The 25,948-nt window shown below is 42.8% G+C and overlaps 1 protein-coding gene across 1 annotated transcript; it reads left to right on the top strand.

The window, feature by feature from the left end:
- The first annotated feature begins 1,889 nt into the window (after nucleotides 1–1,889).
- LOC308082384 (GATA-binding factor 2-like) lies at nucleotides 1,890–15,475 on the top strand. The gene is made up of 6 exons (XM_080424112.1): nucleotides 1,890–2,057; nucleotides 2,552–3,246; nucleotides 4,152–4,733; nucleotides 9,627–9,772; nucleotides 12,611–12,736; nucleotides 13,661–15,475. The coding sequence occupies exons 2-6, from the start codon at nucleotides 3,003–3,005 to the stop codon at nucleotides 13,943–13,945; spliced, it is 1,383 nt and encodes a 460-aa protein (XP_080280238.1). The 5' UTR covers nucleotides 1,890–2,057; nucleotides 2,552–3,002; the 3' UTR covers nucleotides 13,946–15,475.
- Nucleotides 15,476–25,948: the final 10,473 nt, after the last annotated feature.

The following is a 25,948-nucleotide window of genomic DNA, read 5'->3' as shown; positions in this document are numbered from 1 at the left end:
CCGGTCAGGGCTGAGAGTTCCCTCTGCAATTACTGCCTGCCATTCATCCATATACAGCTGAGAGAGAGAGGGGGGGAGGAGAGAGAGAGAGGGGGGGAGAGGGAGGGAGAGGGGGAGAGAGAGAGGGAGGGAGGGAGGGAAGAGAGAGGGGGGAGGGAGGGAGGGTTACTAAAAAATTACTAAGCATATATAACAATTCAGTAGAAGTGCATATTAAACCTGTAAAGAAATAAAAATGTACAACAATAACATGAAAACACAATAATGGGGAAGAGAGGGGGCGAGAGAGAGAGAGGGAGAGAGAGAGAGAGAGAGAGAGAGAGAGAGAGAGAGAGAGAGAGAGAGAGAGAGAGAGAGAGAGAGAGAGAGAGAGAGAGAGAGAGAGAGAGAGAGAGATGGAGATGGAGAAGGAGAAGGAGAAGGAGAAGGAGAGGGGAGAGAGTGAGGGGAGAGATCAGTTCGGTTTCATCAGAAGTTGAATTGCCATATTAGTTTGCTGAGCTGCACAGTTTATCATGAAATCCAGTCAAAGTAGTACAGTCTGAAATATATTTAATGTATACAAACTGAAAAGTCACTATTATATGTCACTATTATGAGTCCTGAGGGACTTCTGTCTACCAAGTACAGGGTTTAAGGGGGTTAACTCGACTCCAACAGGTGCCAAGAAAGAGTGACCTTTGCTCCTATTCTTGAACACACTTCTTAGAATCTTAACTTTGCTTGGTGAAGCTATAGCCTACTTGCAGTGAGTGAAATAGCATCATTTAGCATAATTTCAGCCTATATGGAATATGATGCTGTTGCACGTGTTCCTTTAATAGCATTTATTTCTCAATTAAATTCACTTGAACTGCTTGTTTAATTTCCCAGCCCTACTGTCTTAAGGTTTCATCTGGGGAATATGATAAGCGGCTAGTAGGCTATATAAAAATATATACCACTTCTGTTAGCTACTTTCTTATAGCAATTTTATTTATTTTTCTAAAGCAATATTTTTGCATGGAATTTAAGTATAAAGTTCAAGTTTTCAAACCTTGAGCCAGATAGATTACTTTAAGAAATCAGGGCAATTAGCTGCGGATTTTAAATATAGGCCTACCTAAGCTCTATAGAGGCTACAATATTTAATCAACCAATACATACATACATGTAGGATATACCATAGGCTATTATTTAAATGGGGACTTTCACTACATATATAGGAATAATAAAATATGATTGAGCGTGGATGCTATGGCCACTGTTTTCTAGTGGCGCTGGCTTCCAGTGGTGGAAGCCAGTACTCAAGTACTGTACTACAATTTTGAGGTATTTTTTACTCATGGAGTGTTTCCAATTTTCAATATACTTTTACTTCTACTCCACAACATCTCAGGGCCTACTTTTACTCCACTACAATTATTTGAAAACTTTAGTCACTAGTTAGCCTACTTTGTAGATTTTGATTATTATTACAAAACCACTTCAGACCTATATACTTTGGCAATTTGAAAATAGCCAATCTACAAGCTCACAACGCAGATCTGCTATTTTCAAAATATCTCTATACATCTGAAAACTTGTGAAATGGGACATTCTGCATAATGAGTATAGCCTACTTTTAATTTTTGGTAGGCTACTTTAAGTATGATTTAGATGCCAATACTTTTGTACTTTTACCAAAAAAAAGAAGAAGGAATTCCAGACTTTTACTTAACACGTAACAGAGTATTTCTACATGGCATGATGTATTGATACATTTACTTAAGTAAAACAAAAAAGAGTACTTTTTCCACCACTGAGCAGAGCAGGCGACATTCAATTGGCTCTGACAGAGTCCAACAGACTCCGCCCTGTGAGCATGACATCCCTGGCGCCTGAGCCTTGCAGCCAGAGTTACATGTTGCTTTAAGTCCCTGAAGACACGCACAGTTCGCAGAGAGAAACAAACGCGCACGCCCAACCGACACGATTTAAGGCTTTTTATACATTTTTTGGAGATCTGGATAGAAAGAAGCACATTTTCAAAGAGAGGAATCGCCCGATCGACTGTATTTACAACTAATTGGCAAAAGGTATGGAATGGTTCACTGTTTATACAACTTGATAGCCTTATAATAAAGGTCATAAACATGTCATATTTTACCTGTTATCAACGATGGAGCGTTGAGTTCGTTTACTTCAGAGTAAATGCAATTTACTCTTATGTTATTAGATTTTTAGATAGGCGATTGCATTTTTTTTAGATTTGAAGTTTTATATTGTAATCAGCAAAATAATTCAGTGTTTTAATGGCACCTGTCTTTTTAAACATCTGTGATCATGCTGAAAGCTGAATAAAAATAAACATAAACATACATTTCAGTTATATTGAAAAACATTGTGGGTGGCGATGATTTGTTCATTATCTTGTCATGCATCTCGATGCATCACAGGCTCCAGACACCTAAAAAGGAGCAGTGTGTCCATGCACGATCCCTCCCTTACATGACTGTGGTCACACGGAGATAGAGAGCTGTGCAACACCTATGCCTCTGAAATATTAACATCCTATATTTGGTGTTTACAGGTTTCCAGTGTCAAACCTAAGGGGACATGTGTCAAGAAGAGAGAAGAGGGATCAGGGCCTTATAGACGGCAACCGAACGCGGTTCTTTTTGAGTCTAATGAAACAAAAACGTCAGTTTTCTTCAATACTTAAGTGGTCTTGATTGAATACACAGTTCGATCCTCTGAGGACCTCGAATAAAAGGACACAACGGTTACAGAGGAACACATTTTAAGCCCGTCCTCTCACCGCAGCTGAGCGCGTTTTTGAGCCTTAATGAAACAAAAACGTCAGTTTTCTTCACACCAAGTGGTCTCGCATAGTTCGATCCCATTTGAGGACCTCCAATAACGGACACCATAGTTCGATCCCATTTGACGGACCATCCAATAAAAGGACACAACGGTTTACAGGGGAACATATATTTCAAAGGCCGGTCCTCTCATTTGGAGAGAGAGAAGACATCGCAGAGATGGATATTGCGGCTGACCAGCCACGCTGGATGCATCACCACGCGATGCTTAACGGACAGCATCACGCGGACTCTCATCACCACCCCGGCCTGGGACACAACTACATGGAGCCCACGGCACAGCTCCTTCCTCCGGACGAGGTGGACGTGTTCTTCAATCACCTGGACTCGCAGGGGAACCCGTACTATCCCAACTCCCCGCATCACGCGCGGGCGAGAGTCTCCTATAGCCAAGCGGCTCATGGTAAGAATTGTTTGTCTCTAGAGATCACTGGGTTTCCCTATCTTTTTTTTTTTTAGCTCGAGTCTCCCCAGACCCAGCCCAGGACCCTATAGTGAAAATAGCAGATCTACAGATCTACGAGATTGTGGATCGGCTGTTTTCACTACTTCTTAAATATTTATTTTCTTATTTTCGTAATTTCTTAGATTTGTATTTGTATATATTTTTTTGGGTTGAAATAATAATAATAAAAAACAAAATCTAGGAAACAAAAAAATTAGGGGAGATTTATTTACTCGTGACCCATACAAATGGGTCCACGACCCACAAATGGGTCCCGATCCAGTGTTTGGGAAACAGTGGTCTAGCAGTTTTTGCTCTGCAAAGTTAGCATAATCCCCAAAAAAAAGTAACCACATAAAACACATCTTGTGCAGGGTTTTTATCACACCTGCAGGTGTGATAAAAACATAAAGAAATAAACTAAAATACTAAACAATATGTTTATGCATTTTCTTTCATTTGATTTTGGTTTAGTTTTTACGTCTACATCCTAATTCAATAAGCCTAAACAAACGGCATTAATCTGCCGGAATTAATCTAGAACACTTATTTTGAATTTAGCAGAAGAATACAGCACAATATTCAACAGGTAGCCTACTATTGTTATATGTTTTTTTTGCTACAGGCCTATATATTTTTTGCATTAAAATATGGGCCATATTTTGGATATTAGAAAAACGTTGGGGAAAATGGTATTTGTAAATAGTGCATGTCCCCCCCCCCCCCCCCTTTTGTATTGTATCTTTATTTTCTTTTTGTCACTTTCATTTTGAATGTAATGCAGTCTGAAAAAAAGATAGGCCATATTAGGAAATAGTGTGAATTTTTGGTAATAATCAGGCTGCTGTTGAATGCTTCCACAGCTCGTCTCACGGGGACTCAGGTGTGCCGGCCTCATCTCATCCACAGCCCAGGGATCTCGTGGCTGGACACCAGTGGGAAGGCTGCGGCCCTCTCGGCGGCCCACCACCACAACGTGTGGGCCGTGAGCCATCACTTCAGCAGCAAACCCGGCCTGCACCACCCCAGTGCCTCCGGATCGGTCTACCCGTGCGGCGGCAACTCCAACACGGCCTCCAACGCGCCATCGAGCCCCCATCATCTCTACCCGTTCCCCCCGACCCCACCCAAGGACGTATCGCCGGATCCGGGTGCCACGTCTCCATCCTCTGTCAGAATGGACGATCAAAAGGAATCTATTAATAAATACCAAGTGTCATTATCGGAAGGGATGAAGATGGAGGGATGCAGTCCACTTAGGAGCAGCCTAGCCTCCATGGGGGCTCAGACGCCGTCCACGCACCATCATCCGATACCCACCTACCCCACGTACTCTCTGCCATCGGCCCACGACTATGGCAACATGTTCCACCCGGGCAGCCTGCTGGGAGGGTCGTCCTCCAGCTTCAACTCCAAATGCAAAACCAAAACGCGCTCGTGTTCTGGTGAGTTTTTCCCGCACAGGCCCTTCTTTGATTGATTGATTGATTGATTGATTGAATTGAATACTTTATTAACAGTTTGCAGATTGCACAAAGGTGTTTACAAAGATTGTTAAAAAGGATAACACAAAAAGGTCCTACAGGTGGCTTGTTTTTCCATTGTGTTCCTGTGTTATTCAATTAATTTAGACATTTAAAGACATACAAAATAATGTAGAATAATAAACTAGACATGTCATGATGGAGTTGACGATTCCATCTTCATGGAAATTTAACACGAATACTATAGGCTACTTTTGTAAAAACTGAATTATCATAATATGGTCTTACACAGAACACTTTGTGTTTAGTTAGGGACCAGTCGAAATTTACATAAGGGGGGGCATGGAGGAAATGTATGTGCCCTGATCTAAAATGCCATGACCCTCCCTTTGACAAAAAAAAAAAATCAATGACCCTCCCCAAGTGATTACAAAAAAAAGAGTAACCCTCCCCGCCTAGAAGTGTCACGATATATTGTGTCACGATATAGCCTATCGTGGTATTAAAATGTGATGATAGGTATTGTCATGATGTCATAAGGTATCGTAATATTTTTTTAATTGTTTTTTTAATAAAAAAAAAAAACTTTCTTTTTTTTTGCCGGTGAAAGTTAGGAGTTTTTACTGTATGATATGAAATGTAAAGCTTATCAAAGTCATAGTAATTATTAATCATGTCTTCCATCATATTCAAGGTATTTTGGAGAGAAATGAAACAGACTCCAGTCAGTCACTTTCAGTTTAAAGCACTGCAGAGGGGAGGTGTTGTGTGTCAGCTGATGCTCGTTGACGCTCGTTAATGTGACATGCATCTGCACTCTCAAATAGGCCTATATCTAATCTAAGATTGTATTATACTGTATCTGGTATTATAGATTTTTTTTAGCTGTTGGAAATAACTAGGCTGCACTTGGTTGGTAAAGTCCCGATGACAAAAATATGAGGTTTGTGGAATTTATAGTTATGCAGTCTTATATTATATTATATTTGTTATATTAGTGTCTATCTGTCCTCTGAAACAATGGGTTTATAGTTAGTGAGAACTTCACTTCTCCATTAAGCTTGCACAAATGTATTTATTTGTGTGTACAAAGCACTTTGTAATTGTTTCTAACTTGCTTTATAACGTTATTTATAAGATGATGGCCAATGTTGATGATACATGAGAAAAGAACATTAATAATATATCATATCGATATCATGCCCAACATCATGTATCGTATTGTGAAATTCTTGACACCCCTAACCCTCCCCATCAAATACAACATGACATTTAAAACTGATATGTCCAATGTTTTGCTTTCCACATTGATTAGAACATTCATTGCTGTAGTGTAGTCAGTCTTGCTAAATGCACAGTGTATCTGTAGTAGTGGTAGCAGAATGGATAGTGTTCTCATATTACATGTGGGGAAACCCATTGAATCCTGGTCAGATTGAAGAAAGTTTTGAATATTTGGTAACCAGTAGTTTAAAACTTTTGTCACTCTGCCCTTTTAATTATCAACTACAGTGACTACAACTACACTGTTGCCTACATAAAACAAATTAGGCTATCAATTATGGCCTGATGCTTCTGGTTTTACTTGTGGAGCTAGGCATCTATATGTCACAGTACGTTTGGAGAACCAGTACGATTGAAGACAGAGCGCTCGTTTTTAGGCACGGGCTCCTTCGGGGGGAGGCGGGGCTTTTCGAGACAGGGTTTATTAGCGAGGCTCGCGAGGAGGAGAAGGAGGATGCGGCGCTGCGAGGCGTGGGTTTATTACGCGAGGCTCGCGAGGAAGAGGAGCCTCCTCCTCCTCCTCCTCCTCGCGTAATAAACCGTCCCGTCCTCTCCTTCTCTCCTTCTCCTCCTCCGAGGAGGAGGAGAAGGAGAACGCGGAGAGGCGGGGCTTTGATGCGCCGAGCGGACCTGTCTTTTGTTGTTCCCCCCCACATAGCAACCAGGAAGCTACGCTAGGGGAACCATAATATCTATGAGGGGAACGCTGAACACGCGTTCACACGCACACGCTTGTCCATGACGGAGGCGCGCCGATTTAGTGGAGCTTGAGGCCGAGGAAGCGCGCCCTCGCGCCTCGAGGCGCGAGTGCCTGCGCTGACCGGCCGACGCTCCACTAGTCGACTCAGCGCCGTTTGATTTGTAAACCGATAGGGACAGAATAGTTCTTTTCATGGATCACTGTGTGTGTGTGTGTGTGTGTGTGTGTGTGTGTGTGTGTGTGTGTGTGTGTGTGTGTGTGTCAGGGAGAAAGTAAAACAAAAGCCAGAACACAATAAAAGTATCTAAACAGTCCTGCTTTCAATAAACCAAAAAAAGCATGAGCGCGTGCGCGTGTGTGCGTGTGTGTGTGTGTGTGTGTGTGTGTGTGTGTGTGTGTGAGACTGTGTGTGTGTGTGTGTGGCCATATATGTTTGTGCACAAGCCTGGCTTGTGGCTCCCTCTAGTGCTGGGTGGGTGGTAAAAACGAGCGCGCATTCTTCAATCGTACTGGTTCTCCAATCATACTGTAACATATACACAACTGTCCATATAGATCCACATTAATCACATGCACAGAATTACTTCAAATGATTATGAATATCCAGTTATAGTAGGCCTATTTATAATGCATCTCTCCAATAACGCCTGTTGAAGTTTTGCTTAATTGTTCAACCACCATCGTTAAGACGCTGAATAGATTTGACTGGGTCGTTCACACTCGCTGTGCGTTGATGGCTTGTTAACGACCGTCATTGATTCTAAATAGACAAGGTGTTACTTGATTTGAATTCTTTGTATCCTTTGAAATGGAGAGGGGTCATTGACCACTGTTCTGCTGTACTAAAAAGGTATATAAAAAACGGACTATTTTATCAATTCAAAATTGCATGACCCTCCCTTGGATTCAAAGTAAAATTAGCTGACCCTCCCTTGGACCAAAATTAGAAAGGCATGACCCTCCCCTATTTTCCTCCATGCCCCCCCTTATGTAAATTTCGACTGGTCCCTTATCCGTTGGTACAAAGCCGAACAGCCTGAATCGAAACGATTTAAATTCGTTTTAGAGTTTATAGGCTAAATGATGTGTTTACAAAAATATCGTGTTCAGTTGCAAGACATAATTCAGTATTTTTCTCACATAATCAATGGCAAAGGCTGAGTCAACTGCAGGCTATTAGGGCTATCGGCAGCAACTTTTCTTGATGCATGATTATATAGTTTGCAATTATGATAAATATTTACCCCCCCCTCTCTCTCACACGCACGCACACAGCACGCACGCAGGCACACACATGCACACACACACACACACACACACACACACACACACACACACACACACACACACACACACACACACACACACACACACACACACACACACCACAGCTCGGCAAAGCAAATTATAGGACACATTTTGAAGCCATAAAAAATCAATATAGGCCTGCAACTTATACCAGAGACAGCATAAACCAGCATAATAAATACTAATGCAGGGTAGAAATATCTATTTCCCCAAATGTAGCCCGTCACAATTAAGACAATAGAGCATAGCCTGCAGGACAGGTTATATCGTGAATTTGCTCATAATTCAGTATAGGCTACATGAATTTCATTTGCTCAGAAATCTATAGGCTAATATGAAGTCAAGCGAGCAATAGGCATTTTAGAAAATACTACTTTTTTTTAAAAATAGTATGTGACGAATAAAGGTTGATTGATTGAATAGGCGTAGCATTTCTGACGCATTTAAATTAGGCTATAATCACCTGCACTTGATTAACGATCATTACTATAATTTGTGTAAAGCAATGTTTGAATCATAAAAAAAAGACGATGCTCTGCCTATTTGTTACTATAGACATATCATATGCCTGTCGGGTGCGGGCGGTTGACGTTTATAATCCTCTTTTAGCTGAAACTCAATTACTGCCTGAGCATCATGGTTCCCTGAGAATGAATGAATGGTGAACTGGATACAGCCCAGAGGTGTGACAATTATCCACGGGCACACACAGCCAAAACCCAGTATTTAGGCTAAGAGACGTTTCTTTGTTAATACGACATTGTAATAATACCCCGTTATTTGATGACTGTTTGGCAGACCAGGATACACAACGTAGGCGTTATACGGAATACAATGTTTAATGTGTTTAAAGCGGTCAATTCACTTGTTAGAACACATTCTAGATTCTAGAATGTATTTACCCATCCTATACAGTCAGCATACATGGATTAGATGTCTGTCTCTGTCTTTAAAAGACAAATCCTATGCAGCCTATAAAAAATGAAATTAAAATTACTTTGATTGTCAAAGTAAAACCAAACACCACAATGGTCATATAGACCACAATATAGGCCTATACATTATTTGGCCATTATGGTCATTTTAAATATGACAAAGAAAGGCCAGGTACTAAGGATTTAGGAGACATATTACACAACTCCCAGTGCATTTCAAGTGTTTATTATTGTTCTTCTTTCTTTCTTTATATTTTTTGTTCCTGCATTTTTTTGTTCCTGCTCAGTCACCTTCTGTTACACTAACCCAAACATCCCTTCTCTATCTGGACTACCAGATATGTCTGTAAATCTTGATCTCCCATAAAGACAACATACAGATACAGTGCACGACACAGCACATAAATAGTTATAAAAACCTACCAAAAAGGTGTAAAAAGGATGCTTATCAAATCAAAAGGTCAACCACCACTTCTGCCATATTTTATACTTTCAAACATGATTTCTTGCAAAAATACACACCTTTTAAAATGTCACAGACGGTATATATGCCCAATAGGGGACACCAGGTTGAAAGTGGTTAAAATGTCCACTCTGTTTTATCCCCCATCGGCTGGCATTCTGCAGAGGGTCGTGAATGTGTCAACTGCGGGGCCACCTCGACCCCGCTGTGGAGGCGCGACGGGACCGGTCACTATCTGTGCAACGCCTGCGGCCTGTACCACAAGATGAACGGACAGAACAGGCCACTCATCAAGCCCAAACGCAGACTGGTGAGTAAGCCTATATATCAGTGGTTCTCAACCTGGGGTCCCCACATGATGTTTGGGGGGGGGGGGGGAGTCCTCATGCAGATGACAGTGAAGTGGCAATTGAAGGACTTTTTGAAAAGATAAAGTCCATAACTGCATCAAAAGTAATCAACAAACTATACTATATGAACTGGTCAAACATTTGGCCAAATTGTCAAATAATATAAGAAAGAGGCATAGCATTTTGAAAATAGCTGATCTACAAGCTCACAGCGCCTCGCTTTGCGAGGCGTTGTGAGCTTGTAAATCGGCTATTTTCCACATTATTTATCTGTGGAAGCGAGTCTAAACTAAATGTAATGCCTACAATTCCAAGTGCTTCAGTGTGGGGGTCCCCAGCCGTTCAAATATGATTCTTTTGGGGGGTCACTCACAGCCTGAAACATGGAGGAGCGAGGGGACACGATACATAGGGCTAAATGAAAAGATCACAAGAGAGGAGGAGGGGGGGGGGGGGGGTGGGGCACAATTCCAGGAAAGTTATATTTTCCCAATCAGTTTCCTGGAATTGTGTTTCCTACTCTCACCCCTGCACTCCTTCACACAGGGCCGTTAGTGGAGTGAGTCTATCTGTGTTGTTTTTGCGATCATTATTACTGCTACTTCTGATACTGTCACTGATAGCGGGGTCACCGCAACATCCCTCACACAGGCAGCACAATGGGCTCGGTGACACTCCAGTAGCCCATCGGCTCTGTGTGATGCACCGCAGTGCATCGTTTTTGACCTTGCTGTGTGGCTAACATGCTTGTGTTTGTTTTCATTGAGGCTCATGTGTTGTGGTGGAGAGCCAGTGTAACTTTACTCCATACATCCTTTTTTGTTTTGTTTTCGTCCGTCTTTGTGTTTTCTTTTGTATTTACCCCATGGCTTCTTCCCCCCACAATGAACCTGTTTAAACATCAATGTTATATTTTCCCTATGAAGGCAGCAGTTCAGATTAAGAAGTATAAGTAGTCAGATCTGCTTTAGCTGCACCTTGTGGCCATTTCACACAACATGCCATATGGACACTATTTCATTGATTGAAGACTTTATTAGACAGAAATGTAAACAGCACAAAGTACAGTCAGACATTTGGGCTAAAAGGATAACACAAAAAAAAGTCCTGGGGACATGTTTCCATTGTATTGTATAATTGAATCAATTATTGAATGTATATGTGATTGTATGTAGGCCTACATCACGTTTTTAAAAGGTCATATCTAATTTTGGCCAATTCAAAGCCAAGAGAGTTGAATTCTCATCAGAATATAGCTAGGCCTATTGCCTGTATCCCAGTGTAACATATTTGTATACAATCATTTGTGTCTCATGTTGCCTATAGTCAACTGCATAATCCCAAGCAAATATGATGACCCATAGGCCTATACTACTACCTGACATAGGCCTATCTTCAGTGATATTATTCAAGAGTATGTAGGCAGAACACCATTGATATTAATAATATCTTGAATAATGATATCTTGAATAATATCAGTGATATTATTCAAGAGTAGAAGATAACACCATTGATATTAATAGAAAAGCACCACAATGTATAGGCCTACTAGGCATTTATTTAGACTATAAGTCTGGTGCCCTTCCTTCGTGTTCAAATAGCTGAAGTCTATTGCAGAATTGATGGGTTAATCACTATGGTTAATCACCAAATCGTTGGGCGTTGGAAATAGGCAAAAGCTTTAGCCAGGAGGCTTTGGGAATATTGTTTTCAATATGATCCGTGGAAAGTTTTATTTTATTTTATTCGGGAAATAAAACAGAGTTGTAATGATAGCTTTATTATGAAACGAAGGCTAGGCTAACTAACCGAGCAGCGTGTACCGAAAAAAAGAAAAGAAAAAACGATAATCCACAATTTAAATCGTTTTTAATTATGATCGGCTTTATACGTCTAACATTGGTGCATGCGCGGCCCGTCGATGCCTATCAACTAGCGACGTCTGTAGGCCCACATCGCTGTTAGATAAATAGCCTCGATCAATCCATGGGATTTCTCTTCCCATGAGGCTCGGGGGTTCATTCTATTCAGTGGCAGCAGCGTCGCTCCGAGGCCTCCAGTTGTTTCCTCTCCGGATATCTGACCAGTCCAGATAAGCAGCGAGACCACCGCGTGTTTCCTTTAGGTCCGCTACTAGTAACTACTATACACCTAATGGTTCAGGCAGGCGTCCACGGTCCATCCACCCCGACATAGAGCATGCATGCAGCAATGTGGCGATTATTTATAACGCTGGGAAATCATGAGGTAAAAAAAATATATCGATAATGTTTTTTTTACCCATATGGACAATTCTAGATTTGACTGTTAATAAATAAATAAATAAATAAATAAATAAATAAATAAATAAATAAATAAATAAATAAATAAATAAATAAATAAATAAATAAATACTATATATATAATATATAAATAAAGAACTATTCACTTATTTCTTTAGTCATTTAGTACCGGTATAATAATTCAGCCTTTAAAACTACAAGTACATACATACAGAAGGAAAGAGATGTGTATAATGCAATTCATTAGTTCATAAAAACAATAAATAATAGATTTATGGAACACAATGGCACAAACCAAAGTCAAAAGTAACTAAGAACCAAATTGCAAATAATCAATATTATTTACTGGAAAGCTGAATCACAATTCCACAATGTTCAAAGCTACTGTATGCCCCCCCCCCCCCCTACCCACCCCCAGCACCCCCAACATACCAACTGCTCCCTGTCATGCTTCATGCTTGCTATATAGCGCCAGTGAATTCTAATGAAGGTTTCATTGCTGTGTCTTCTCTGCAGTCGGCAGCCAGAAGAGCAGGCACCTGTTGTGCCAACTGCCAGACGACCACCACCACTCTCTGGCGGCGCAATGCCAACGGAGACCCCGTGTGCAACGCCTGCGGCCTCTACTACAAGCTGCATAATGTAAGTGCTGCTGGACTCCTATAACAGACTACAGGCTGGGCCCGCAGAGCAAGTCAGCGGGGTCAAGTAGACGGGAAGCAGGCAGGGGCAGGTTACAAATGATTGTTGTGGGGGATAAGGGAGGCAGAAAAGGAGAGAGAGAGAGAGAGGGAGAGGCGGAGAATGCATGGTGCTCCATGCCGCTGCCTCTCAGACACCGTTGGTCTCGTTGGTGTTTTCTTTCTTTGTGCTTTATTGTTTCCATGGTAGGCGTAATCCCCTTGAGACTCACAATGGTGGGACTGTTCTTGAGTGGAACTCACTGTTTAAAATGAGCCACAGGGTCAACGTAGACATGAATAGCGTTAGGGTTAGACACTAGGATATGGGGTGTATTAGGAAATGCATGTTAAATGTGCAAAGGACTACTGTATATGATGAAATTTGGAGGGGGGGGGGGTGCGTAAGTACGGACAGCAGCCGAAATCCTTGTCATGTCTGTCTGTCTATCAGTCCCTCCTGGTACACACAACACCATTGACCACTTTCTTAACACGCTGGGGAAGGCTTGACGCCGAAACTCTATTACATAAAAAGTACCAGAAGGTTTGTTTTTTTAACTGCCAGTCTTGACTGAGGGGGCTTGGTGGACTGGCCAACCCCCAGGTCCAGAAGTGTAAAAGCGGACCCATGAGTGATAACTTTTAGCTAAGGGGTGGGTTATTCCAGAGCGTTAATGTAAGTTAAATTAACACTCCAGAAGTTGCTGTGCATGAATTGGATCATTAAAGTAATTGTAAGTGTGTTTGATTAGGTAGGTAATAGGTATGTACTTTATTGCATACTGATGATTCATTTTCCAGTTATTTCAACTTCCTTTCCTGCGTCGTATCCCGATCACTCACATCCACACTTCTCTCTCTCTCCATCTCTTCCTATGACCAGGTGAACCGGCCTCTGACCATGAAGAAAGAGGGAATACAGACGCGCAACCGCAAAATGTCCAACAAGTCCAAAAAGGGAAAGCGCATGAACGACAGCTATGAGGACTACTCCAAGTGCATGCACGACAAGAGCTCTCCGTTCAGCGCCGCCTCGCTGGCCGGACACATGTCCATGGGCCACCTGACCCCCTTCAGCCACGGCGGACACATGCTTCCCACGCCCACCCCCATACACCCCTCGTTTGGCCACCCGCATCACTCCAACATGGTCACGGCCATGGGATGAGAGATTAGCAGAGGGGGTCGGGGCGGGTCTCAGATATTACATAAACGGGGGTCACATCTCGTTGGAGGTGTGCATATCATCAAAGACACACAGACACACAGTCGGTGCATGTATGCTTTTCTGACAAATGCGGCAATAGGCTCTATGCACAGCAGCCATATTGGAAAAACTTTGGGTCACTTCCTTCACAGGTGTTACCAATGGTACTAATGAAGGCTCCGTTCCATTTAGTGTAGCACAGTGGTTCTCAAAACCTAATTTCAAGGACCTCCATAACTCTGAGTTACACACCCGTAAGGGGCCATTTGGACTGGAACCCTGAGAGTGTTTCCAGTGAGCCAACATGCACAATATCAGCACCCTGGCTTGACCAGAATGGAACAGAGCCTTCATTAGTATCATTGGGTAACATCTGTGAAGGAAGTAAGGAAGAGGCCCAATTTCTATCCAATATGGCTGTTGTGCATAGAGCCTATTCACGTCCAATCGTTTAACACTGTCGTCCCTTTGGCTGGGTGTTATTGACATGCGGCTGTATGGAGCTAGTCTGTATCTGTAGCTAGCTGGCCAGCCCGCTAATGTTAGCATAACACACCCCCACGTCAAGTACCATGTGCAATTTGGACACAGGTGATAATCTATTCCATCACGCATCCACCATGGCTCGCCAGCTCGTACGACACGCTTGTCGAGCACCGTACGAGCCTCAGGACCTCACCTTCGACGCACCTGCCTTGTGGTCAAGAGACGTAAAAACTGTAGTGATGGGGGGGGGGGGGGGTGGTTTGCACAGTTTGTCAGTGCGAAAAGCATACGCGCAGTTGGTGCGTTGATCTTGATTGTCTTGCTGAATACAGGGGATTCCAGGGGTGTGTGGGAGAAGGGAATATGCATTGTGGTTCATATTCCTCCCCTTTTAGGTACCTGCTTTGATTGGAGAGGACAGAACAATGATCTACAATGTAGATTCTACATCACCCCCCGCCCCCAACCCACCCCGGCTGTTTGCATTTAAACACGAAAATATAATTGCACCTTTTTAAGTTTTTCTCCATCACTTCCTGTGATAGACGGACAATATGCTGTCTAGCTGCAGTGGTAACGTGCCGAACAGGTTTGTAGTTAACTGTGAATACTGTAAATATGTGAGAGGAATGAAAGGGGACGTGGGTTAACTTTGGGTAGATGAGGGTGATCCCCCTTAATGACATTTTATGACAAATATGCTGGATTTTTTGCTCATGGACTATTTTAAAGGAATTTACAAAAAAAAATGAAACAGGTAAACAAAAAAGTTTATAAATCTTAATTTGAGACTGTTTTATTATAATTATTGTTATTATAATTATTGTTATTATAATTATTGTTCAGATAATTTATTTTCACTGCCTTTCTTTTTACACTATCACCTGAAACATAATACGGATGCTGTTATGCCAATTATGAATATATTGTTTTGCTTAAGTGCTTTCTCTGAGCTGTTAAACATTTATACTCACAAGAAATAAAGAGATCAAGTTCACTTTTCAATCTATTCCCTCAACTCGATACTCAAACAATACAATCCTGAGAGTTAATTTCACTCTGTGTGTACACATGTAAACTCTCCGAGTGAAATTTACACTGATGGTTTTATCGTGCACAGTGTGTATAAAGTCACAGAGTATGGACATACATTTTTTGTTACTAATGGCACTATTAACTTTCACTTTCTTCTGTGCCATACTAAGATGATGTGCCATGTTGAGTTTGAGAAACACTGCAGGCATATCTTAAAGGCCATTGTTCAAAACATCTTTGGATGCAGACTCTGTAAACATGCCTACTTTGCTGAATACACCACAAAGGTACAATTGTCATTCACTTTTTTTTTGGGTTCATTTGACATAGATCTGTTTTTCAGTACCATTACAAATATGTGTTTTGAGTTACCAATGAGATCACTGTGGTCTGTTGTACATTTGTCATTAACCTTCACTGATTGACAGTTTGGCCAGTGGCGTTTCAAACATTCCTTCATGATAGTTCCACAGTCCCGCTCCACAGACGTTAATAACACATCTGTAGCCAACACATATTAAGCCCTATTTATACCTTGCCGTACGATGGCTTCTTGCAAAAATAGTGAAAATAGCTATCGCATCGTGACATGTTGTAGATCTGCTATTTTAACTACTTTTGAAAACGTTTGAGAATGAGAAAGTTTTTGAAATCTTTTGAAAATGTTTGCCAATAATGCCTATTATAACGGCTGCCCTGATAGGGAAGCCAGGTTGAAAGTGGTCAAGCCTACAGTATATAGTTTATACTTTGTTGCATGACATTACTTCAGGAAAATAACAGATTTGAAAAATTAAAAAAAGTGTGACATGCATGGCAAGCCGTTCATCAGTGGAAAATCTCTTATTTTCACAGAGCGACTGGTTGTGTGATGGAATATAAATGAGCCCTTAGTTTGAGGGAGGTACTATCCAAGGAACTGGTCAAACTTTGAATCAGAGTCTCTGTTTCTCTTTGCCTCGATATCATGGCGTTTCATCAACTCCTCTACTCTTACCTGAGAGAGAGAAAACACATGCCTGCTCTTTGCTACCTATTCAAAACTATTCAAAGCTGACAATCTGGTCGCCATAACATAATGTTGATAATAAAGAAACCATGTAAGCCTAACAGTGGAGCCTCTGTGCTGTTTCTTGTCTACTCTGCCACATGGAGCACATTACTAACATTCATTTTAGAGAGACAGTAAAAAGTCATAAATGGTTATCCTCCCTTTCAAACACAACTGATGCACAATGTTGTTGTTATAGAGGTATTAACGACTTGAACCCTAGCATCCCTATTCTAGGCATGACATAATAGCCAAACATTCTGTGAAAATAGCAGATATATAAGCTCACAATGCAACGTGTTGTGATGCATTGTGAGCTTGTAGATCAGCTATTTCCAGCAAAGACATTTGGTGTAGAGGGGGCGGGGGGGAAGGGGACCAATGATGACCCCAGTCAATGAAGTCTATAGGGTTTAAGTGGTTAATGTAACAGGGTCTGAACAAATAATAGTACCGGTTTATAACATTGACTGACAGGATATTCACGTTCTATGGAAAATACACCCCAACAGAAAAGTCCACACTTGTGTCCCATTTGGATGAGATAGAATCAACAAATGTGCTTTCGAAACACATGCACTCAATGACCTCCCGTGCTTTATTACAATTAAAGCTACAATACGGAACCTTTTTAGTGAACACATTTTTATTTTGCCCAATCTATGGTAGGGCGTCAACTGGTTGACAACTTGGCAAGCGCAAAAGTGCAATATCTTTCCTCCATCTTGACTCAGTGGTAGACATTTTATCTCCCACGTGGGAGGCCTTGCGGTTCGAATCCTGGGAAGGACATTCATTTACGGATTGGGGCTTTAAAGATCCTAAAATATAATTCTTCTCTCCCCTCTGCAGGGCGGCTATCCAATAGATCCTCACCACTGTATTCGTGTCATGCTGTGTAAAAATACTGTATCCCCCGTTGATACGATCAGCCACTTATCAGCCAATAACCAAAGAACTCCACCAACCCTGACAGTTATGTAATGGTATCAATATCAACACTTTTATTTCTATTTTTATGAAGAGTTGCCAATTAGTTTCCCCCCTTTTCTCCCAATTTAGTCGTTATGCCAATTCCTGAATTCCCCACACATTTCTGTGAAGTCTCGTCACTGCCAACCCGGAACGTCATATAGAGCAGGGGTCTTCAACAGGGGGTCCGGGACCCCTAGGGGGGGTCCTCAGAGTCACTACAGGGGGGGCTGCCAAATCTTTGTGTGATATATATATATTTGTTACATTAACTTGAACCCTAGCATCCCTTTTCTGAGGAGAACTGTAGCCAAAAATAGCAGATCTACAAGCTCGCAACGCCTCGCACCGCGAGGCGTTGCGAGCTTGTAGATCTGCTATTTTTGGCAAAGAGGTATCGGTGTAGAGGGAAAAAAGAGCAGACCAAGTAAAAAAAAAAAAAGTTTAATCTGAAACACATCCTAACAATTTTATACAATATAGAGGGGGGTCCCTGCTTCATCTCTGCCTCAGCTCGGGGGTCCTTGGCTTGAAAAACGTTGAAGGCCCCTGATCTAGAGGATGCAGCGTGTGTGGTGCCACACCCTGCTCCTTACAGCACAACACTCCCCTTGACAGGCGCCGCCTCAGCCCATAGGAGTCACTGGTGCAGCGACAATGATCACCCGCCCCGCCTGGCTTCTCTTCAGCGAACTGTGCCGAGGACTCAAACCCCCTATAGTCTCCACATGGTGGACAGGAACTTTACTTTCCTGCGCCTCCTGAGCGCCTCCTGAGCGCCTCCTGAGCGCCTTTATCAACAACAATTCCAATAAAACAATGAAAATTGTAGCCATTTGGTTATAGACATTTTCTTGCATAACTTTCCTTCTTTTTTTTCTTTTTGGAAAAAAATATCGGCTTTTATGCCATTTTTTTTATCCCACGATTTTTGTAACCCTTTTTTCACCCGGTGCCAATTTTCTAAGTGATCCTGGGCGCTACACTCCCCCCACCAGCCTAGGGAGCCAAGGGCCGAGCTCATGCCTCCTTCAATGCATGAGAGCCAACTGACCTTCTTGTCACCTGACAGGGGGGAGTTTCCCCAGTTAGACGTAGCTCGTGGAAGGAACACGTTATTCCAACCAGTTCCCTTCCCCTCCAACAGGTGCCCCGGCTGTCATGGGGGAGGCGGTATAGCGACCAGGATTATTACATGTTTTTTGTGAGGGTATTAACTACCGTAGGAGACACGGGGAGAACATGCAAACTCCACACAGAGTAGGCCCTTTCGCCAACCCCACCCAGGGTATGGGCGCTGATGACGTGGAGGAGAAGACACGCCCCCAGCGCCCACAGCGTCCCCGGCAGGGATCGAAACCAGGACCTTCTAGCTGTGAGGCGACAGCGCTACCGACTGTGCCACCGTCCCCCGTTTTATGCCTTTTTAATGATAGGATAGTAGTCTGACAGGAAATGGGGAGAGACATGCAGCAAAGGCCGTCGGGATCGGGACTCGAACCTTTGGTACTCGAACCTAAGCTTTGGAGCTTAGGTGCCTGGACGGCTACACCAGCGGTCCAGGCCTAACTTTCTTCTAATTGGTTCTGTTTCATGGGGATTAGCCACAGGTCACTTGCCTTCCGTTGTGTCTGATACATGATGCCGTGCTGGCGCACTCTCAGCCTTGTCGTTTTTCAATCTGGCCTCCAACAGAGACGAGAAGGATGAGACTGTATATGTCTGTCAAGCCCGATTAGTCGCACAACACTAACGTGTGCTGAAAATAGCTGTTTTACACGTTTGAGGAGCTTGTAGTTCGGCTAGTTTTTGGTGTGCGACACCGTCACACAAATAAGAAATCAGGAACCAGTCCAGGATGGAGGAGATGTCTCAAGTTGCACACTACATCAGGGGTCATCCCAAGTGCACTGGCCACCCTTCTCTCCCAGCCTCCTTGACCTCTCACCCTGGAAGCACTTACACTGTCATTCTTTCAGGCGCTCCCCGCTCCGTACACAGAGATATTTACAGGCCCTTTTAAAACGCCACGTCCCCCCCCGCTGGAAAACATGACACTGTGACACAGACAACTTCCTTGTAAAGAGATGAAAAGCATTGCCACGTTCCAAAGGTGAACTCCAAGTCGATTTGGCCATCCGTCTGTGGCCTGGTAGAGGGGAGGGGTCCGGGGATCGGGTGGTGGGTGGTGGGTGGTGGGCATCCTAAATCAGCTACAAGTGAGGTTTACGGTCTCCTTCCTACACGCCTCATCCTTTGGAACGTTTGTTTTTCCACCAAACTCAATTAATGGAATCAAACGCGAGCCCAGGCTGGACTTCAGAGGACTGAGTTTCAAGAGAGATGGTGATAAACGAGATGAAAGCAGAAAGCACCGCAGTTTAGTTTAGTTCAATTCAGATGATTCTTATGATTATGATGAAGGGATGGGAAGGAGTCAGTCAAAAGAGAGGGGTGGGTGCTGTCCACTGTCCTGGATCCTTGGATGCCAGCTTTTGAGATGTTAATTAATGAGGAATCTTTGGAGAAAACTTAGGAAATTATGTTTTTTTTGTTCCTTGAGAAATGTTTTTGTATTGGTAATTCAAAGACCTTGTTTTTTAGCGTTCTGCTAAAAATGTAATAGGCCTACATTGATTTATTTTGCGGAACATTTCTTTGCTCGTAAACCCTCTTCATTCTTGATTCTTATGACTTTTGAGTAATGACAGTGAGTCCTAGCGTTTCGGCAAACGCTCGGCAAAAATTGCAGATCTGCAAGCTCACAATGCATATCAATGCGACGCACTGTGAGTTTGTAGATCGGCTATACCTGACAAAAGAGATTTGTTGTAGAGCGAAAAAAGGAGGGGGTCTAGTATAGACAAAGTATTCAGGGTTCAAGTGGTAATAATACAAAAAAAAATAATAATAATAATAATAATAATAATAATAATAATAATAATAATAATAATAATAATAATAATAATAATAATAATAATAATACATTGTATTTATAACGCACTTTACATTTTTGTGCTACAGGGTTTAAAAACAATGGCATAAAAAAAAGAAGAATTAACATTCGGTAACAACATAAGACCCCTCTTGGGGTAATAAGTAGATAAAAAAATTAATTAAAAGACCCAGAAAAAAAAGACTAACTAGCTTTGTTAAAAAGGTATGTTTTGAGTCCATTTCTAAAAGCATCGGTAGATTGTGGGTCTCTCAAATGGTCAGGGAGGGCATTCCACGGGCGTGGGGCAGTGGAGCAGAATGCCCGGGTGTGGAGATTGGTCATGAGGGGCAATGAGAAGGTTGGTGTTGGACGAGCGAAGGTAAGCAGTGTTGCCAGATTCTGTGAGAGAAACAAGCAACCATGTCTAGGAAAACCAGCCCAAAAGAAGCGACAATGGGCCACATGAGCAATTTAACATATACATCAGCTATTTGAAAATAGCAGATCTACAAGCTCACAACGCGACGCGTTGTGAGCTTGTAGATCGGCTATTTTCAAATAAAATCTTGCGGGGAAATTATAATAAGCAGATCTGGCAACCCTGAAGGTAAGTAGAATCTGAGTTCCTAACTTCAACAAGGAGTGAAGTCACCCTACACGATTACAATAATCCCTTGCGTAACCAAGAGCCAGATATACAGAGAGATGAGCGTTGCACTTTCATCCAACCCTGTGATGCCCCTGGAGGATCCTGGGATTCATGACGTGTCACATCTCTTCCAGTGGGGACTTCAGTTGCCTTGGTACAATCTGGGACATTAGCTTGGCCCTCAATAGGATCCGGGCTTGAGACACAAAGGTGCTATCTGTTGGCATCTCAAGAGGGCTACAACATGCAAACAAAAGTAAGAGGCAGGAGAAAAAGAGAGGGCCTCTGACAGTGATCCTCAGAAATATGTGATAGAATCTTTTCCGCATCCCTGAGGAGTTATGAAATAAACTCTCGCTGCGAAAACCCATGTACGTCGTCGTCCATACACACCCATGTGACATACTGTATGCTCGCCGGGCACAAACAGAAGTGTGCACGTTGAAATGTGTGCTAGTTTCCACCATGGTCCCTCGACTCTCTTATGAAACAGGGAAGGGAGCAGAGGAAGTTATCGTAATATAGACAACCATACAATAAACTGCCATGATGACACAACGGGCGTAAGAACAAAATGAAGTATAGCGCTCCTCCTATGCCTATTCAGATAGCTTGTCTCCTCTGCACACAGGCCTACTAGTACCGTCCCCAAGCTGGAACACAACAGGAAGGAAAAGACTGAAGAGGAAACACTTATGAAAATTTATTACGGCAAAGGGGAGTGAATCTGGAAGGTGTGTGTGCGCTCAAACATGCACATGCATGCATGCATACGCCCATGCATGCGTGTGTGCATGTTCACGGATTAATACATGGGTATAGCGTGGAGACACACGGTGCATTCTCCCAGAGAAAGTGGGACATCCTCCAAACACCCTGCTCACACAGTCACTGACAAGTCTCTTTTAAACCTCTTTTCTTCTCCTGTCTGAGGCAGACAAATTCATCCCCCTTGTCTTTAGACAATCACCTCTTTTCTTCTGCCTGTTGCGCCAATGAAAGAATAAGGGAGGATAATATGGCAAGAGTGCAAGAGAGGAAAAAAGATAGGGGGAGAGAGACAGAGAGAGAGAGAGAGAGAGAGAGAGAGAGAGAGAGAGAGAGAGAGAGAGAGAGAGAGAGAGAGAGAGGCATCTGCCGCACACACAGAGAGAGCGAGGCGCTAGGCTAATGTCCTGTGTGTTAGGGCCCCTGGGACTGGGCGTCTGGGCCCCACTATCCTATGACACCGCTGACAAAAGGCCCAGGGCTCAGCCCTCAGGAAATCTGAGAGGTGATGTGGGGGGGAGGGGGGGGGGGTGGGTATCTAGGCCGGGGAGGGCGGGAATGGAGGGAAAGAGGAAAAGGAGGGAGAAGGATACAGGTGGGTTGCACCTACGAGTACATTGGCCTATAAATGCTTCTGATTCTGGGGTAATTAGTGGGCAGGGCTGTTGTTTACTGGAGGGGGGAAGTGAAGGATGTAGGAAACGTCTGACCTGTGCTTGAGGTGGCCCTCTCTCTTATACTACTGTCTCTTTTCAGGCTCAGAGGCTGTCAAAATGTTTCCGCTGCAGCCTTGATTCAGCCCTATTTTATGCTTTGGCTATTCGAAACCAGCAGCGATGCGGTTGTGAGCTTGCAGATCTGATATAATTATTTTTTTTTGGAAAAATCGTGAAAATGTTGAAACGTTGGAAAATGCTCAAAATAGTGAGGCCAGGGTTAATGTGGTTAAGGGCTGTCCACACCAAGAACGATAACTATAAAGTGAACTGTAAACACACAAAACAAAAAGTGGTTCCTCTGAAGTGGACAGCGGAGACCACACACCACAACTATAACGACAACGACAGTGGCGAATGATATCATTGGGATCACATTCACAGTGATTGGATGAACGACACTGACAGCCAATCAAAATTAACCACAGTTAAAGGGATATTTCACTTTCAAACATGTTTGGGGTCATTCTATCGTCTACTCAGGCTTTTTGTGAGCACCCCGGACAGTTTTTAAGTTGCTTGATTCAGTATTTAGATATTTGATATTCATTTTATCAGACACGCCCCCTTCATATACAAACCCATTGAATGGAGTTTGAAGTTACAATGTATATATTGTATAGGAAAGGGAGGTGTCTGATAAAATGACACCTCCCCTTTAGTACCCCTTCCACCTTCCCCCCGGTCTATGGTTCCCGGTGGTAACAGCCTCCACGTGTTCACAGATGATGCTGGCTATAGTGCTGTCTGGGCTGCACCATCACCGCCCACCTGAGACTGCACCTGCCCAAAAGCACCCTCGCCTGCCTCTTCTTCAGTGTGTCCGCTGGTCCTCAGGTGTGTCCTCCTACAGCAGCCAGAGACATGGAGGAATGCCATGTGTTATGCAACCACGCATGGCAACACAACCTAAGACAGACACAAACACACACTGATCAAGCAACCGATACTGGCAACAGCGCAAAGTAAGCACGTCCAGCACATTGTGGTAGTCTACCTCATTGTCTTTTGTATGTAAGGAGATTGGACAGATTAGACTAATTTGACACTCATCCACGTGGCTATCTGGAGGCCTCTATCTGTCTGGCTGTTGTTGCATTTCATCAGGGGATTTCACCGTTTGAACCGCACACGTTATCACGCTATCTGTCAATGGAGATTTCACTCTAGACCGCATCCTTTCACTGTCGCTCCAGTGCTACTAACACCACCACGGCCTTCTGTGTTGATTGTTTATTTATTCAGATCATTTACCGCATGCATTTGTGACTGGAATGGAAAGGAATCTTTGGGAAGAAATGGAGGATGAATTCATCTGTAGTTTGTTTTTAGCCAGAGGCCGGTGGGGGGGTTAGGGGCTCAGCTAACCTCGCAGTGACCTACGGAGCATACGACAGCTCAGAGTATAGGGGCCCCGCTGGCCAAAGACCAAACACTGAAGAAAAACAAACGCAAGAAAGACATGATAAGAAAACAAAACAAAACAAGGATTATCAAGAGAGTTGTGGAAATGGAAACGCGGACGGATGAAAGATGTGAAGCTGTGATTATAGAATAATAACAAGGATGGTGTAAAGTAGCAAGAGCGCTTTTTGGTATGTCTGTACTGTATGTGTCTGTAATTTAAAGTGATGGACTTGTGTGGTGCAGTTTGATGGACCACCAGCCATTCAATACATCAATATATCTGTCCATTCACAGCTTCAGCATATTGAACATAAAAATGATCAATTTTCCCATGAATGCTTTTTTTATTTTTTTTATTTCGCGTTTCGCCATAATCATTCAAATATAGTGAACTCAGGAATTTGATTAATAAATCAATCTTTTCTCCAAAGACTATTTTCGGCAACACTTCTCAAATCAATCTGAGTTTGAAAATACATTAAAATGCAGTGATAACACACATGTAACGTAAATTAAGCGCTTAGTGGAGTGCACACTGGATCTCCAATAGGCCAGTGGCCAGTTTATGATGTCAGTCATCTATACATATCTATGACGTAAATGGCTACACATTTGGCCAAGAGTTCAGCTCGATTCGACCAGACTTCCATTATGTCAATGGTGGTTTGTTTATGGTTATATCTGAGTCCGAGTGACGTGGCTGTGGTCTGCCGGCCGGCTGGCCAGTCCTCCCAGTAGCCAATTTTAATATAGGATATGTGGAAAAGAGTACAAGGAAAAGGTATTCCCTTGGCCTACTGGCAGTGTGCACAAGACATTTGGTGCTGATCGGTCCAGCAGTTTGCGAGATTAGCCCTGTATAAGCAAACACACAGAGACACACACACAGGGTAAAAACATAAACTTGCCTTCAGCCTGACAGAGATAATAATGTAGCCATAAGGTTCACTGTGTTGGATTACCTACAGTATCGCAAGTAGATTTACTGTTCTGAAATGAATGTACTCCATTGATCATTCGTGATAATCAAACAAACCTCAGCACTGTGTATGCTGTGGAAAATCACAGTTCCGATTCCTCATTTAGCATGCATTCATGCCCCAACCCCTAAAGAGGTTACCATTTTTCTTTCATCCTCACTACATGTCCATCCGTCTGCCCGTATCTGTCCAAGTGTCCGTGGTAGGGATGGGACTAAAAACCTGCGCCTATGGGACTTGCTCTAAATCGTGTATTTTAATAGCCTTTTTCCCTGTTTCTTTTTTGCTGAGATCTGATGTTCATAGTGAGAGAACACTATATGCAACGTGATTTTCTTGAATGCGCTCCACCCGAAGTCCAGCTTTCGCGAGATTTCCGGCGCCCCACCGGAAGTCTCGCGAAAGTCAGACTTCCGGTGGAGCGGGATGGAGTTAGGATTTTTTTTCCTACTGTACCATCATAAAAAAGGTAGGAAAAACATCAGGCGAAATTCTCCTTTAAGTGGTGCCGGCTATGCAGCTCGGCAAGGGTGAATAGATCCCAGTGTATGACGGAGGACAATTTACATGATACATTTAAATCTCTGCAATATGATTATTGTGAGCGTTTTTTAATCACGATAAATGATAATAACGAATATCGTAGCTAATCTCACAAACCACTACACATCAGTGCCAAATGCATTGTGCACGCTGCCAGTAGGTGAAAGAAGTCAATCCCCAAATGTATTTTTATTTGTATTTATATAAATATAATTATAAATTATATTTTTTATATTTAGTGAGTTTTTTCTTTTATTAAGTTTATTAAGGTTATGAATTCACATTTTGTGACCTCAGATCCCCTGTCCCGCCGTCCCTCCCTATTTGGGGAAGACTGATGTCGTCAATATTACGTCACTCGCAAGGGAAGCCACACCATTATTAGACACCGTCTTGTTTTAATTTGGGGCTGATTGCCT

Source organism: Gymnoscopelus braueri (assembly GCF_963280865.1).
Source record: "Gymnoscopelus braueri genome assembly, chromosome: 3".
Lineage (NCBI taxonomy): Eukaryota > Metazoa > Chordata > Actinopteri > Myctophiformes > Myctophidae > Gymnoscopelus > Gymnoscopelus braueri.
This window is presented reverse-complemented; position numbering and strand designations above follow the sequence as displayed.

Excerpts from the sequence above, each read along its gene's own strand:
- LOC308082384 (XM_080424112.1), top strand. The coding sequence starts at position 3,003 with ATGGATATTGCGGCTGACCAGCCACGCTGGATGCATCACCACGCGATG. Across the intron at positions 3,247-4,151 it reads CTATAGCCAAGCGGCTCATG|CTCGTCTCACGGGGACTCAG; the intron begins GTAAGAATTGTT and ends ATGCTTCCACAG. Across the intron at positions 12,737-13,660 it reads TCTACTACAAGCTGCATAAT|GTGAACCGGCCTCTGACCAT; the intron begins GTAAGTGCTGCT and ends TCCTATGACCAG.